Raw genomic sequence first — 17,214 nt, forward strand, 5'->3', positions numbered from 1 at the left:
AGTCAATAGAACGAGTAAGCAAATTTGAAAAGTTTTTGTTTGAACTTTTTTCACTGTCATACTATAGAAGTTCAAAGCACAATTTGCATCTTTAACACGTTTTTTGGATGGCCCATGCCTTTTACAGGACAATTTTTGCACATGAGGTATCTATCATGAGTACCACAGATCTCAAAATAAAGACTTTTTCCTTTTCTTGTTTTTATTGGGTTGTTATGAGGGTGATGGTTTTCATGATGCTTGGTCAGGAAAGGGAAAAGTTTATTAGGCATTTGCTGACATTACAAAGATCGCATTTTCAGATGGTTGTTGTCTGTTTTAGAAGATTAAACTGTTTCTTACCCAGTGCCCATGCATCAGTTAACTATAACACAAAATGTTTTTGTCAAATAGTACTTTGCAGCTGCAAGGTGTTTGTAAAACATGCAAATATATGTATACTTTCATTCTCCTTCATTGTTTTGTTATTAGTATTCAAAAACTGTGTATATATGCTTGTAAACAGGGAAATTATTTTTAAAAGATAAACAACTAAATTCCTTAAGTTCATTAGAATGATAACAGACATTACATTCGGAGAACATCCTGTCTATTGAAGCAGTAAAGCAGAATTTAGTGGAATAGGGGTGTAAAGATTGTTATGCATAGGATGTTTACTTCTCATGGTATTACCAGCAAAAGGACATTATTCAAGGAAGTAGAGACAGTGGAAACTCCAACATAAAATCTCTAGACAATAAAATATTCAGTAATAAAAGATAGTCAATTACGGTAAGCAGTACTCCAACAGAACACTAGAGTTTAGATAGACAGAAGAAGCAAATACACAGGGTGCTTGACCATGAACCAATAATGTGAGGCAATGAGAAAAAATAAGAGAGAATCAAAGAGGCCTGGCTGTACTGAAAGGCCTCCAGGCTCCATGGCAAGTGTCAGTTTCACCTTCTTCGAAGGGAATATTCAAGTAGTAGAGCCATGGACAGCATGCATTTTCAGACTGCAATGGATGAGACCGTGTTGCTTACTTAGGAGAATAAATGGCATGAGAACTTTAAAGAGTAAGTTGGGCATTTTGTAGATAAAGTTGTGGCATAAATTTATTAACTGGCCACAGAAACCTATGTTTTTAAGTAAAGCAATATCTGTAAATTAAAAGAGAAAATAATGTTCCTCTGCCAGTGATTCCCAAACTTAGTCCCCAAGGAGGCCACAGGTTTGTGTTACAACCAACGTCTGTTTTTAATTGGACTCCTACCTTAACTCAGTGAGCTGTTATTTCTCGGTTTTAGGATCAATGAATTACAACATTAAGTTTCATAAAGTTTTGCTACAATGTACTAAGAAGATATATGGGGATAATATTGTTTTATTTTTTTCTACAAACTTTTCATCCTAAATTTTCATTCTGTTTTTCATGCTGTTCTGGTTATTTAATCCATTATTTACTATTTAGTAACATGCAGTGTTGTTTGCCAGGGTGTTTTCTCTGCTTGTTTTTAATTGTCAATATTAGGATGCAGTGAAGGGAATGAATTAAACAGAAAAAGGGGAAATAATAGGGAAAGAAAAGAGTTATGCATTTAAAGCTTTAGCAAAATAAAAATATTTGTAAAATGTCTTATTCAGTGGAACCCTGGGTCACGACCGTAATTCGTTCCAAAACTCTGGTCACAACCCGATTTGGTTGTGACCCAAAGTAATTTCTCCCATAGGATTGTATGTAATACAACTAATCAATTCCGGACCATATGGGTTGTATGTAAATATATATTTTTTAAAGATTTTTAAGCACAAAAAGTGTTAATTATACCATAGAATGCACAGTGTAATAGTAAACTAAATGTAAAAACATTGAATAACACTGAGAAAACCTTGAACAGAGAAAACTAACCTTACAGTCTCCTTAAAAACAAGCCTGGTGCATTCTTTAACTTCCTTCTCACGCTCGCTCTCTCTCTCGCGTGTGCTCGCTCACGCTCTTGCGCTCGCTCTCTCACTCTCTACCTCTCTCTTGCTCTACCTCTCTCTCGCTCCCTTGTACTCTGTCTCTCTCGCTTGCTTGCTCGCTTGCTGCACAGGGAGAGACTGAACACGTGCGGTAATCACGGGCACGTACGAACCAGAAGGGAAACTGGCTTGTTCGTCACCTGAGTGTGTGGTCGTGAACAGATGCAAAAGTTTGGCAAACTTTTTGGTCCTAACCCGATTTGTACGTGGTCCGAGACGTTCGTGACCTGAGGTTCCACTGTAAATGTAAAAATCATAATACAGAACTGCTCTTTTCTGAATGCTGAAAGATAGAGGAGAGAAAAAATACCAGCTAATTAAATGAGATAGATCAGTTGTTAACATTTTTTATAATTGATTGAAAATCTGGTTGGAACAAAAACCTGCAGACACAGGGTGCCCCCAAGACTGAGTCTGGGAACCACTGGTCCAGGCAGCATCAGAGTAAATGTTGCACTTCAAATCTGAGTCTCTTACTGAGCACTGATTCATATTCTCAGATTTCACTAATGTCATAAAAGTGCATATCCATATAATTTTCTCACAAATATATTTTATCCTTGTGAGATTCCACCATTTTTCAAGAAGTCTAGCTGTTCTCATTACTTCATTTCTTCTCTGCAAATTAACAACCTTTCATGCCAGGGATGTGCCATCTTGTAGCTTGTAACAAAAATCATGCAGCTGCAATCCTACTTAGATAGAAGTGCAAGGAGAAAGATATTTTTTTCTGAATAAATATTAAATTATGTCAGGATTTAGAAAATAGACAAACCTGACAATGATGATGAGGAAACCTTTATTGTGCTGTTAACCTGACTGCAAACAGATTGAAAAGGATAGAATAAAAATCAGGAAAATTATCAGAATCAAGAAAAATTCAGAACCTGAAGCTATGGCAAGACCCAAGAGAACTGATGGTTTGTGGTATTCGTGTGAAATTTTGTTTAAACAATGACTGAATCAGAAAAAATGATTCACGGGTTTGTTAGGATACCAAACAGCAATGTTGCAAAATGAGATGCTTTTTTGTGTTTTCCAGTGGGAGTTAAAGAGAATAGGACCCATTGCAACTTTTTTGGATATTTTACAGAATGTTGGAGCAGTTCTGAGTTATTTCTGGTGGCAAAAATTCTTAAATAGTAAAGGTTTAGTTAATTTGCATTGAGGGATCACACATTTGTGAAGTTATTGCAATCTTAATTTGCATTAAGGGATCACACATTTGTGAAGTTATTCAATCAATCAATCAACATTTATTTATATAGCACATATTCATACAAAAAAATGTAGCTCAAAGTGCTTTACAAAATGAATAGAGAAATGGAAGACACAATAAAAAATAAAAATAAGTCAACATTAATTAACATAGAATAAGAGTAAGGTCCGATGGCCAGGGTGGACAGAAAAAACAAAAAAACTCCAAAAGCTGGAGAAAAAAAATAAAATCTGTAGGGGTTCCAGACCAAGAGACCGCCCAGTCCCCTTTGGGCAATCTACCTAACATAAGTCAAACAGTCCTCTTTGTATTTAGGGTTTTCATGGAAGGACCTGATGATGATGGTCACGTAGACGTCTGGCTTTCAGTCCATCAATGTTGGTGCATCATGATGCTTTGAGTAGGTGGTGGTGGCGCAGGCCGCCACCACATAGAAACCGGAAAAATTTTGCAATCTCCAACAGTTGAGAAAAATTGAGAAAGATAAAGTGATGACATAATGGTACTTTAAGTGCCAAAGACTTGTGTGGCTCTGATGGTGGCTCTGGGCATGTTTATCTTCAATAACGTTGGAAGTCAAGTGCATACCCTACACCACACTAACAAGCTTCCGTTCATCTTGTGACAGCAGAAGGATATATATGTTAATTACCTTGGAGTAATTGGTTGTTTTGAAATGTTAAATAATAAACATAGAGTTTTCATTAGTGGTTAGAGCCACATTTTTCAACCTTCTGCACAAAAAGAGGCTCGAAATGTGTTCATGCAACTTTCCAAGCAAGTGTTAGGACTTAAAAAGAAAGTTTATAACATGACCAATGCGTTTGCAACATTGCAGAGAAGCTGGGAAATGATGACAGCTTTGCAAAACACAGCCAAACCAGTTATATGATGACTCATGTGCGTAATAATTCATATCAATCAATGTGTTTTTATGACAAATATATTACACTTCAGAAACAATTAATATGATGTATAGACTGTATTTTAATTTTCATTTAAGAGGGCCAGTGCTGTGTATTTGCACTGAGAACTTTTTTGTTTTTTCATCAGTTTATAAATGTGTTTTCCAGCATTGGGCACTAGCTCCCTGGTTGGAATAAGTTCTTTTTTAATTACGGCATCTTAAATAACCCGAAACTATATAGATGTAATATTAAAAGGCCATACCCCTCCCTTAGTGATACAACGGTAAGAAATCACATAGGAGAAATAACTTAGCTTTCTTTAATGACAATATACATGGAATAACAGACGAGGAAGCCATGACAAGACTTTTCACCAAAGTGGGATCTCGATATAGACAGTCTGCCATTTTCGTTGCTGCGCTGGAAGGATTTTCAGGTTCAGATGACGGTATCTTCCATCCGTCCGTCAGCTTCAAAGGTTTGCCGGGCAATGTTCCAAGGCTTTATACTCTTTCTCCATGTACAGGCCCCTACTTAGGTAAATCATTCCATTCCAAACAAGGAAAAGAAGATCCAATGTCATGCTGACTCTGCCACACAGAAATAGTCCAATTTCCATTTTCGTAGTTGTCCCTTTCTTGTCTTCTAATGCTTGCCTAGCAGTTCTAAATGACGAGCCCCTGTGTGCTAAATCCAGCGTTGTGTTTGCTGTACATATGAGAAGAAGCAGATATATAAAATATTTTCTGTACAGAACACAGTAACATATTAAAAATATAAACTTATTACAATATGTAGGCTATCTGTTGTTGACAGCTCAGGAGAATCTCAGCCAAACTTCACTCCATCATACACGCTGTGCTGGAAGCCATTAAAACAACTGGCAAAACACTACATCCAGTGTTCGTATTGTGTGGGTACACATATATAAAACATAACCTCTTTTTGCCAATGTAAAAATGCAATTTACAGCAATATTTGGTTCTCCTTATTCGAGCAATCTGATGCACTCATACTGCAATAAGGCCACTTAGTGAGAATGAAGATACTTTTGTTAACCGTGAACAGTGACATTCCATGAATGCACAAGTTATCTTTGATGCTAAAGTGTGGCTGACAAACGTTGTGTCTCTGTGGCCTGGTGTAAAGTAGCTTTGGCAGATATGATGATGCTGTATGTGGTGAGAGGTTTGTTAGAATTTAACTGACTGGACCCTCAGTTTTTCAGAATAGGCTGTAATATTCATTGTAACAGTAATCATGTCATTACATTTTCCAGATGATAGTGGCTAACCACCCACAGTTGCAAGCACAGCAAGATGCTCTTGAATGCAGGTGGCAGGGTCACAAGTGTTACAAGGTGATTGTAATTTATAACGGGTAAATGACATTGAAATATTTTAGCCAGGTTTTATAAATTTGATTTATTTGTTGGGCATATGCATTTTCCTATTTTTGTTTTCTTTTTTTTTGGCATGAGCATAGTTTTGTGCTTGAAGTTTTATTAAAGAGGCCCTCGGGAACTTCTCAGTTTAATTAAAATGTAAAAGTAAAGGTTTTTCTTTTAGGGTCTACTTAATTGACAGGAAATTATCATACAATGCCAGAGTGTGCAATCAGTACATCTAAAATGACATTAAGTTATTATTCAGTCGGAGCAAACTGTTTTCCATGTACAAAATCAGCATAATACAGTAAGCTTTTCAAGTTCAGGGTCATAGCTTTTGTAATACCCATCATCTACTCTTGATATTACATTTTGCATGTATTAGTATTGGAGCTAAGCTATTTATCCATTAGTAGTTTAATTCTTTTTTTTTTTTTTTTATTTTTTTTACCTTTCTCATTTTTTCCCCTTTTATTACTAGAGTGTTGTACCGTGTTAGCCATTATGAATGTACAGGGTGGTCCAGATCTAATTATGCAGATCCAGATCATCTGGATGACTTTGATTTATGTGGGGACAATTCCAGTTCAATGCAAAGACGATTCTTCATGTCGTCAGTTCGCACACTTCTCAATGGTCCGGGATTTTTTGGAGGATTTTCTATGTAATAAACTTAATAAGTTGTAGCGTAATGAAAATTGCATAATTAGATCTGGACCACCCTATAGCACAAATCCAAGCAAAATGACACCTTTTATTAGCTAACTAAAAAGATTACATTATGCAAACTTTCAAGGCAACTCAGGCCCCTTCTTCAGGCAAGATGTAAACATCTCGATTACATCTCACCTGAAGAAGGAGCCTGAGTGTTATAATACATTTTTCTTTAATATTTATGTCACTATATCTGGACAACACTGTTAAGATCCATTCCCATGTGCATGCTAAGTTTGGCACACAGGGGCTCAGCAGTTAGAATTGCCAACCAAGCATTGGATTAGATAGCCAAAGACAACTGGAGGATTGTATAGTCAGCAGTATTTCTGTCCTCTGTCAGTATAAAATCTTCTTTCCTTGTTGGGAGAATGAGAACCGGCATGTAGGCATTATGCTATTTCTGTATTTTGTGGAGGAGGAGTTCAGTCCCTACCTGCCCTTGTTTTGAGACCAGAGAAGACCAGCAAGTGAAGCAGACAGTATTAAAAGGCTTGGACAACAGCCAAACCCTTCGAAGCTGTGTAGCACCTCCGTCCGAAAACCCTCTCAGCGTGGGGACGAAAAAATGGCAGACTGCGTAGATCCAGATTCCCACCTGGATAAAAAGTCTGTCATGTGCTTCCCATCTCTAACCGTGACAACCGTCAGTAAATGTAAGCTTATTCTTATACTGCCGTAATCACGATGGGAGGGATATCGCCTTTTCTGTCATATTACTATATTGTTTAGTTACTTAATGTGCCGCAATTGCAAAAGAACACATTTCTGGAGAGCTAATGCCTCCAAAGGAAACGCTGAGTTGCCTCGAAAGCTTGCATATTCTAATCTTTTTAGTTAACCAATAAAAGGTGTAATTTTGCTTGGCCTCTCCCCTTTTATTCAATTAATACTCTGTAATAACCTCAATGCCTTTGTGCGTGAAACTGTATATTTCTAATTAATATTTTGTATTTTCTTTGGTAAAATTAATAAGTGTCTTTATTAAAAAAACTTCTAGGCTATATATTTTATTTTAATAATTCTTAATAATAATTTTGTCACTATATTACCTACAAAAAGTATTGTAAAAAAAGTATTTGCCCCTTTCTAATTTCCAAAAAAATTAAAACGTTTTGACATTTATATTTTTCAACTATTAAAAAAAATTAGATACAATTAGATAAAGATATCTGAGTAAAAAAAAATTAAATAATTCTATTCTATTAACAAAGCTGAATATGAAAAGTGATTGCCCCCTAGTTCAATCAACTCTGATAATAGGGAAGCCACACTGAAAGTAAGAGTGTGCATAATCTTAGTAACATTGCACCCAAGTTAGTAAGACATGAAGCAGGAAAAATATGTTATTGGAGTGGGAAAGTGAAGAAAACTTCATATGTCAGATAAAAAGGCTGATAAATCATTTTGTATGTATCTGCTTTATTGGACAGGTTGAGAATGGGGCACGGTTACACTTACACGTGCTCAGGCCATTGGAGACGTGCAGAGCACATTAATTTGAGGACTTTCAGTTCCTCTGCAGAAAAGCCACAGTAGCAAGTATTACAAACTGCTTTGGTACACATGACTAGTAAGTAAAAAAAAAAAAAAGTTCATTTTGAGAAATGGGGAACATGTCTGTTCTGTGGATTGTATTTTATTGTATTGACACCAACTGAACGCCCAACCTACCTGGAAAGGGGTCTCTCTTTGAACTGCCCTTCCCGAGGTTTCTTCCATTTTTTACGTACTGGGTTTTTTTTTGGGGAGTTGTTCCTTTGTCTTCTTAGAGAGTCAAGGCTTGGGGGCTGTCAAGAGGCAGGGCCTGTTAAAGCCCATTGCGGCACTCCTTGTGTGATTTTGGGCTATACAAAAATAAATTGTATTGTATTGTATGTCAAAGGGTGAAATAAGCAGGCTGTTGCAGATTGACAATACAGCATAGGTGGATTTCTATGAGAAGATACGTACAAGAGAAGGGGTATAAGGAGCAAGCCTACAGCATTTGATGGCAGGGCAGTTGGAAAGACACAGAAAGAAAAAAGATCGAAGGGTATGATGGGGGAAATGTGACGGAGTAGGATACAAGTAAGCAGGAGGAAGAAGAATTATAAACTGTACTTGGCAATCCATCAGAGAACTGTTATAGAGCAGGGCAAAGTAATGAAACAGTGTGAGAATGATGTCTCTGTCACAAAGAGAGATGCCCATAACATATGACTGAGCATCAAGTCTATCAGAACAAGATGAGGATAGGAAAAACAGGAAAGTCAATGCTGATATGTAAACATGTCCAGAAACCTTTGTTAGAGGGGCTTTGTGATAGAGCTTCTCTTAATGAAATTGGCTACATATTAAAAGCCTTGTTCTATTTGCAGTGAATAGCATCTCTCACTCCACACTTCATATAGTTTTCCAATTTCATCACAGTGAACAGAGAACATTTAATAGCACTGATATTTTTCCTATTTTTGAAGCAATCAAGCAATCGTGAGCCACCATGCACAATGCCAATGTTGGCTTTGTTATTCATCTTTTAAACTTTATACTGCACAAGTGTTTTCTTGTGATAACAAAAAGGAAAAGGGTGTTGTTTGCTTATGGAGTAACGGCTCACGGTCTGGTTTAAACTGAATTTCAAAAATATATACTTCAGGCATAAATTAGCTTATTTATGTCATGTACATGAGAAGACCTATTATAGGTTAATTTGACACTATTTACTTATTAGAACCTGTGCTATACTGAATGGTTGGTTGTCATTAAAAATAGTAAAGGGTTATTAATAATGCATAAGATTTGATGTTGCTTGTTATATAGTTTTAATTGAAGTTAGTAATATTGGAAATTGTAATCATGACCATTCAATTGCTCCAAATAACTCGTTGAATGACCACTAGAAACTCACAATGACTTAAACTCCTGGTACTCCGATTGTATCCAGATGATCACTTTAAATAATTAGTGTTTTTTCTTTCCTTTTCTGTCTTCTTACTTATCTCATGAAATAAATATTTATATAACTTATATACAAATATTGTTTATTAAAAATTATGAATATGGTTCTGGGCGGCACGGTGGCGCAGTGGTAGCGCTGCTGCCTCGCAGTTAGGAGACCCGGGTTCGCTTCCCGGGTCCTCCCTGCGTGGAGTTTGCATGTTCTCCCCGTGTCTGCGTGGGTTTCCTCCGGGCGCTCTGGTTTCCTCCCACAATCCAAAGACATGCAGGTTAGGTGGATTGGCGATTCTAAATTGGCCCTAGTGTGTGCTTGGTGTGTTTGTGTGTGTCCTGCGGTGGGTTGGCACCCTGTCCTGGATTGGTTCCTGCCTTGTGCCCTGTGTTGGCTGGGATTGGCTCCAGCAGACCCCTGTGACCCTGTATTCGGATTCAGCGGGTTAGAAAATGGATGGATGGAATATGGTTCTTTGACAACCTAATCTTTCACTGAATGCTAAAGTTGACAGAGGCAAAGAAAGAAAAAGAAAAAGAAAACGGCAATTAGTTTAGGGTTAAGTCGCCTAAAATGTTTTGATGAGGTTCTGTTCTTTTGAAATGAAATTCAGGTTATGATAAATTTCAGCCTCAGAGTGTCGCTGTTCACCAATAATTAAAGCTTTCGATGCCTCTCACTCGACAGATGAATGTGTTGTAGGTGTTGTTCTTATATCGAATCCTGTTTGCTCTTCTGCATTTCATGCTATATTTCTGTTTATTTTCGGATATGGATAATATGCTATTTCTCTTCATAACGTTTTCTGCAATATGCGAGTTGGATTGCCTGCATATTCGCTATTCTACACCAGAAGAAATGGAAGAAGGAACAGTCATAGGCAATATAGCTTCTGACATTGGGCTAAATGCTGCTAATCTATCTAAAAGGAAGCTACAGCTTGCTTTCGGTCCCTGGAAGCAATATTTGAATGTTAACGAGTCAAACGGAAATTTATTTATTAAGGAGAAAATCGACCGGGAATTCATATGCGCGTTTAAACCAGAGTGCGTTATTAATATGGAGGCTGTTGTTAAAGATCCCTTTCAGATATTCGGCATTGAAGTGGAAATATTGGATGTAAATGACAACGCTCCGAAATTTTCACTCGCCTCAACTCAGATAAACATTTCAGAATCTGCTTTGCAAGGAGAAAATTTTTTACTGATGAAAGCCGTGGATCCTGATGTTGGAAATAATACGGTATGTAATTATGCACTAAATGAAAATTCATATTTTGACACGTGGAAAGATAGTTCGCATTTCCTCAATTTGGTAATTAAGCGCACATTAGACAGAGAAATACAAGCGTCACACAATTTACTATTAAGTGCCACGGACTGTGGAATCCCTCAATTGTCGGGCTCTGTTAAAATAACGGTGTTTGTTCTTGATACAAATGACAATCCTCCAGTATTTGATAAACAAATCTACGAAGTGAACGTTATCGAAAATACAGCAATAGGAACAATTGTTACCATATTAAAAGCGTCAGACAAAGACGAGGGCCTGAATGCAGAATTAAGATATTCTTTTAAAGCACACACTGCAGAAGAAATACTTCAGCCTTTCACTTTAAACCCCATAACAGGTGAAATCAGTGTCAACGGACCATTAGACTTTGAAATGATAAGAAATTATGAATTATATGTTGAAGCCAAAGACATCGGGCCTACTCCATTAGCTGGGCATTGCAAAATAATAATATACGTTAAGGACAGCAATGATAACTACCCAGAAATCATCATTACTTCAATTATGACGTCAGTCCTGGAGAATGTACCCCTGGGAACAGAAATCGCTCTTTTTAGCATTAAGGATCTCGACTCGGGTGACAATGGAAAGGTGGACTGTTATGTCTTAGAGAATTCTGATTTTCAACTTCAGCAGACGACGGAAAACTATTACGCGCTTGTAACATCACACCCCATGGATCGGGAAACGAATCCTAGCTATAATATTACAATAGTGGTTAAGGATAAGGGTACACCTCCCTTGTCCAATCGTAGAAAAATAACCATAGATCTTATAGATGTCAATGATAATCCACCGTTGTTTTCATACGATACCTATAGAATTTCTGTTTCAGAAAATAACATCCCGGGATCTCTGGTTTGTACTTTAACTGCCAATGATCCTGATGCAAAGGAAAACAGTGTTCTTAAATACTCAATTCTTAAACGTGAAAATGAACATAGAACATTGTCAGAACTATTTTCCATTAATCAGGAAAATGGGAATATTTATGCACTGCAATCTTTTGATTATGAAAAGGAGACATCTTTTACTTTTCAAGTCGAAGCCACAGACTCGGGAAATCCTCCACTGAGCAGCAGTGTAACAGTCACCGTAACTGTTCTTGATATAAATGACAACACTCCCATCATTGTTTCTCCTTGGCGACCACATGGCTCTTTAGCCACTGAGATGATACCAAGCTTTGCTGAAGAAGGATTTCTAGTTACAAAAATAATAGCAATTGATGATGATTCTGTGCAAAATTCAAGAATTACCTACCATCTGCTTCAGATAACTGATCAGACACTGTTCACTTTAGATAAATACAATGGTGAACTTCGAATGAGAAGACGGTTGGGTCATAGGGATTCGTCCAAACAAAGACTGGTCATCCAAGCCCAAGATAATGGAAATCCTTCACTTTCTTCCACTGTTACCATCCTCATATCAAAACTTGATCCAGCATCAAAAAGCTTGCTAGCCCAGAAGGATGAGGTTGTGGAGCCGGATAACTTTTTATCATTAGATATGTATTTAATTGTTGGACTAGCTGGAGCATCTTTTATATTCCTCCTAACTGTGATAATCCTTATTGTTTGTAAATGTCATCGTACTCCGCAGGGTGAAAACAGTCAAAAATCTCCAAATAATATAAACTGTTACAACCAAAGGAATTCAGTGATCTCTGAGCTGCCTGCAAATTCAACGCTGATTTCTAGTGATGCCTACTGGCACAGCGTGCTTTTAGCAGAATCAAGAAAAGGAAAAATGCTTGTGAGGCGGTCCATACCCGATGGATCTGGCTTTATCATCTCAAGTTTAGAGAGGAACTTGGGACAGGGAGGAGTAAATGACATGTGCCAAACACCAGTGGAGGTAAGACTGTTAACTAAGGATATGATTAGTTAAATACAACATTTGATGTTGTAAGAAAAGAGTTAGATGGTACTTCTTTTTGTACTGGTATGGTCGCTAGATCCTTTAGATACAAGACTTAAGAATGAAAATAAAAGCAATTTCATAAGATTTTCTCCTATTTGAATTGCGAAAGCCAATGCTGTTTAAAAAGTAATAAGTAGCAGCCTTGTTTAACTGAGGATTTCACAGATACTGTATTTAAATTTAGTTAAAAATCCATAGGGCGGCATGGTGGCGCAGTGGTATTGCTGCTGCCTCACAGTTAGGAGACCTGGGTTAACTTCCCGGGTCCTCCCTGCGTGGAGTCTGCGTGGATTTTTTCAGGGCGCTCCAGTTTCCTCCCACAGTCCAAAGACATGCAGGTTAGGTGGATTGGCGATTCTAAATTGGCCTTGGTGTGTTTGTGTGTGTCCTGTGGTGGGTTGGCACCCTGCGCTGAGATTGGCTCCAGCAGACCCCTGTGTTTGGATTCAGTAGTTTAGAAAATGGATGGATAAAAATCCATATTTCAGTTTAGATATTCCAGATGCAGTTAAAGAGAATACTTCCTGGAGACGTGTTCCAGTCATTTACATCAGTATTGCCTTCATAATGAGAATTAAACAGTTATTAGAATGGTTATTAGTTAGTAAAGTTCACAGAGTCTGAATTACCAAATCCCTTCTATACAATAAATGGAGCGATTGTACTGTTCACCTGTGTAGGAGACAACACAATTTTATGTCTGCACATTAATTTAAAGACAACAGACGGGAACATTTTTGTAACATATACCAGTTTTTTTATTAGACATTGCTTTTGGTTTTCTTCAATGTATCAAGTATTTTGAAAAAAATAAAGTAAACCTGAAAATATTTAAGTTTAACAACAGCCAAAGGTTATGTGAATGCTTTTGCAAGTCTTTTCAAATTATATTGTTAGCAAAACAAATGTAAAGAATTTCTTTAGTATTTTATTGCTTAACATTTTCAGAGAGACTAAACACAGTATTTTGACAGTTTTTTATGTGAACTTTTCTCAGCGTCATATTACAGATGTTCAAAGCACAATTCACATCTTAAACCAGTTTTTTTTTTTTTTTTTTGAAGCACAATGATTTTTATAAGATATTGTTTGCATATAAGGTATTTTGCATGTCTGGCATTGAAAAGAGAATAATGTTTCTCGTGATTTCTGGTCACAAAAAGGAAAAGATTAAGAACAACTAATCTAGCCCTGTTATACTGGTAAATCAGAACGTTTTTAAGCATAAATGTAGTTATTATGCATTTATTGGTATTACAAAGATTGCATTTCATTTGGTTGTTGTCTTTTTAGAAGATTAACTGTTGAAGGCCTCTCATACCCACTGCCCATTCATCTTCATTATTTATTTGGTATTAGTATTCAGAAACTGTCTAGATATGCTGCTAAACAGGGAAATTATTGTTACAACGTAAACAGCTAAATTCCTTCATTTAACTTAAATAATTTACACACATTGCATCCAAAGTAGATTCTACCCATTTCATCTGTAAACCACGATTTAGTGGAAAATGGGTGTAAAGATTATTAGTCACATCTATAGGATGGTTAGTTCTCATCATATTTCCAGAAAAAATAAATTTATCCAAGAAAGTAAAGAAAGTGGACACCCCAGCAGGACACCTCTAGACAATATAATGCTCAGTAATAGACAGATAGATAGATAGATAGATAGATAGATAGATAGATAGATAGATAGATAGATAGATAGATAGATAGATAGATAGATAGAATGAACTTTATTTGTCTAGGGGGATGGCTTTTTACATGATCTCTTTAAATAAATAGATTCATAAATAGGTAGATAAGAAAGAACATGGATGAATAAATAATTAAATAAACACACACACCTTGGTCTGAAAACACACTGGAATGACTATAATGCAAGAAAATTAAAAATAACAAAAACTTTTGACTTGGCTTTTGCAGTGCAGCATTATGCGGACATACTGCTATTGGTATAAAGGAGCCCCAGTCATGTTTCTTCACACACTTCTGTTGACTAATTCATTGTCTTAGTGTTGGTGTGTCATGGAGAGAATGTTCAGCATTGTTAATAATGGCAGTCAGTTTACTTTTAATTCTCTCCGTTGCTACTTCCTCTGGGGTGTCCAGAATGTGTCCTGTAACTGATCTTGCCCCTTTAATTAGCTTGTAGTCAATTACGGTAAACAGTACTCCAATAGGAGACTAGAGTGCAGTTACATAGATGCAGTACATAAAAATGGTGCCTGACTACATGCAAATAAAGGAAGGCAATGAGAAAAAAATCGCAGAGAATCACAGAGGCCTGATTGTACTGCAAAACCTCCAGGCTTGTAAGTGTCAGTTTTACCTTCTTTGAAGGGAACATTCCAGTAGTGGAGCCAATATAGAATTATTATTATTATTATTATTATTATTATTATTATTATTATCCATTGCATGTGGGAAAAATATACATACTACTGGCTCCTATTGTTTCAGACGATCATTGATTTTTTTTTTCTGATGATATTACTAAAAATTGAAATCAAGCTTGCCACTCCTAATTGACAACTAGTGACAGCTTGCATTATCAGACTACAATGGATGAGATTGTGTTGCTTACTTAGGAGGACAGATGGCATGAGAATTTTAAAAAGTACATTGGATATTTTGTGGTCAAAGTTGTTTTTTTAGGAATTGTGGAATACATACATTAACTGGCTCCCTGAAATGTATGTTGTTCATTAAAGCCATTTCTGTGAATTAAAAGACAAAAAATGTCCCCACCCCAGTGACTAACTTCTCTGCCTGTGGTTCTTATACTCCGTCCTAATTGTGGCTGCAGGTTTATGTTCAACCAACTTCTGTTTTTAATTGGACTCTTAGTCTAAGTGAGATAAAGTGCATATCCATATGTAATTTTCTCAGAAATATATATTTTATTCCTGTGAAACTCCACTATTTTTCAAGAAGTTCTGGCAGAACTCATTACTTCATTTTCTGTCTCCATAATAACAAACTTTCACCCTGGGACAAGGCATCGCATCCTGTAACTTATATCATAAATCATACAGCTGAAATCCTACTTACATAGTACTGCAAGCACAAATAATATTTTGTCATTAAATATTAAGTTATGCAAGGATTTAGAAAAAAGGACAATGATAATGAAGAAACCTTTAGTGTGCTGTTAACCTGTCTGAGCCAAAATATGCTGATAAGAAGCTGTAACAAATTGCAGAAACAAATCATGTGATTTTTTGAATGTTTTTCAAAATGAAGTAACAGAGAATTTCACCTTTTGCAATTTTTTGATATTTTTCCAGAATGCTTGAGCAGTTTTGAGTTATTTTTTTAAATGCCTCAAGAGTATAAGTTTAGTTAATTTGCATTAAGGGACCACCCTTGTTCTGAAGTTTTTGTAATCTCCACCAATTGGTCGAATGTCTGAGAAAGATAAAGTCATGGCATAATGGTAATTTATGTGCCAAAGACTTGCGTGGCTAAGAAGGTGGTGCTGGGCATGTTTGTCTTCAGTAATCTTGGATGTAAACTTCACATCTTACACTACATGAAAAGTCTTTCCTTCACTGAGACAGCCACTATATAACCTCTATATAAGCAAATATATATATAGGGTGAGTCAAAATTATGTTAGCACTAATGGATTATTTTTATCTCGACCACACCTTTCCAGGTCGATGGATAGGTTGTGGTGAACCATTGTCATGGCCTACACACTCCCCACTCTGATTTCTGGTTGGCGCAGTGGTAGCGCTGCTGCCTCGCAGTTAGGAGACCCGGGTTTGCTTCCCGGGTCCTCCCTGTGTGGAGTTTGCATGTTCTCCCCGTGTCTGTGTGGGTTTCCTCCGGGCGCTCTGGTTTCCTCCCACAATCCAAAGACATGCAGGTTAGGTGGATTGGTGTTTCTAGATTGGCCCTAGTGTGTGCTTGGTGTGTGGATGTGTTTGTGTGTGTCCTGCGGTGGGTTGGCACCCTGCCCAGGATTGGTTCCTGCCTTGTGCCCTGTGTTGGCTGGGATTGGCTCCCGTGACCCTGTATTCGGATTCAGCGGGTTAGAAAATGGATGGATGGATGGATGATTTCTGGTTATGGGGTATGGTGAGGTTTGTGTTATCAATGACCTGAAGGACAGAATATGGACTATGGTATCATTTATTCCAAGTAAAATGTGTGTCCAGGCTTTAAATGGTACTGTTGCTCATTGGTTTTTGTGTGTTGAACATGATGGTGTAAATCATCTTGCACATATGAAGCATGTTTTGTGAATTAATTGTTTCTGCCATTCAAATGTTAACATAATTTTGACTCCCCCTGTATGTATATATATATATATATATATATATAAATAAATATAAATACTGTGTGTCTATATATATATATATATATATATATATATATATATATATATATTTATATAGTGGTTATTTTTCCCTGTTAAATAATAATATAGTTTTGATAAGTAATCACAGCCTTAATTATAAAGATTTTGTAAACACAAAATGTACACAACTTCCCTTGCAAAAATTGGGATTTATAAAAGAACACCTGATGGGGGAATGTGTAGATATTTACAGCAACATTTCAGAGAAACTGAAAAATGTTGCTACTCTTGATAAAATAGGGAAATGTAGCTAAACTAGTTAAATGATGAGTTGCGTGCATATTAATTCATATTACCGAGTCCTTATTATAAGGTGTGTTGAAAATATTAAAAATATTCAGATATGAATAATATAATGTACAGACTTTATTTTAGCTCCTTTTTCAGAGGGCCAGTGCTGCTTATTTGCACTGAGAACGTTTTTGTTTATTCTTCAGTTCATATACATAGGCTATT

At 36.6% G+C, this 17,214-nt stretch overlaps 1 protein-coding gene across 1 annotated transcript in view; it reads left to right on the forward strand.

Moving 5' to 3' along the window:
- The window catches only part of LOC120543290 (protocadherin Fat 1), an 83,308-nt gene that overhangs the window by 11,215 nt on the left and 54,879 nt on the right, over positions 1-17,214 (forward strand). Inside the window, exon 5 of the mRNA XM_039776326.1 lies at positions 9,987-12,320. Coding sequence (XP_039632260.1) covers positions 9,987-12,320 — 2,334 coding nt within the window. The remainder of the gene's footprint in view (positions 1-9,986; positions 12,321-17,214) is intronic.

This window comes from Polypterus senegalus, chromosome 13 (assembly GCF_016835505.1).
Source record: "Polypterus senegalus isolate Bchr_013 chromosome 13, ASM1683550v1, whole genome shotgun sequence".
Classification (NCBI taxonomy): domain Eukaryota; kingdom Metazoa; phylum Chordata; class Cladistia; order Polypteriformes; family Polypteridae; genus Polypterus; species Polypterus senegalus.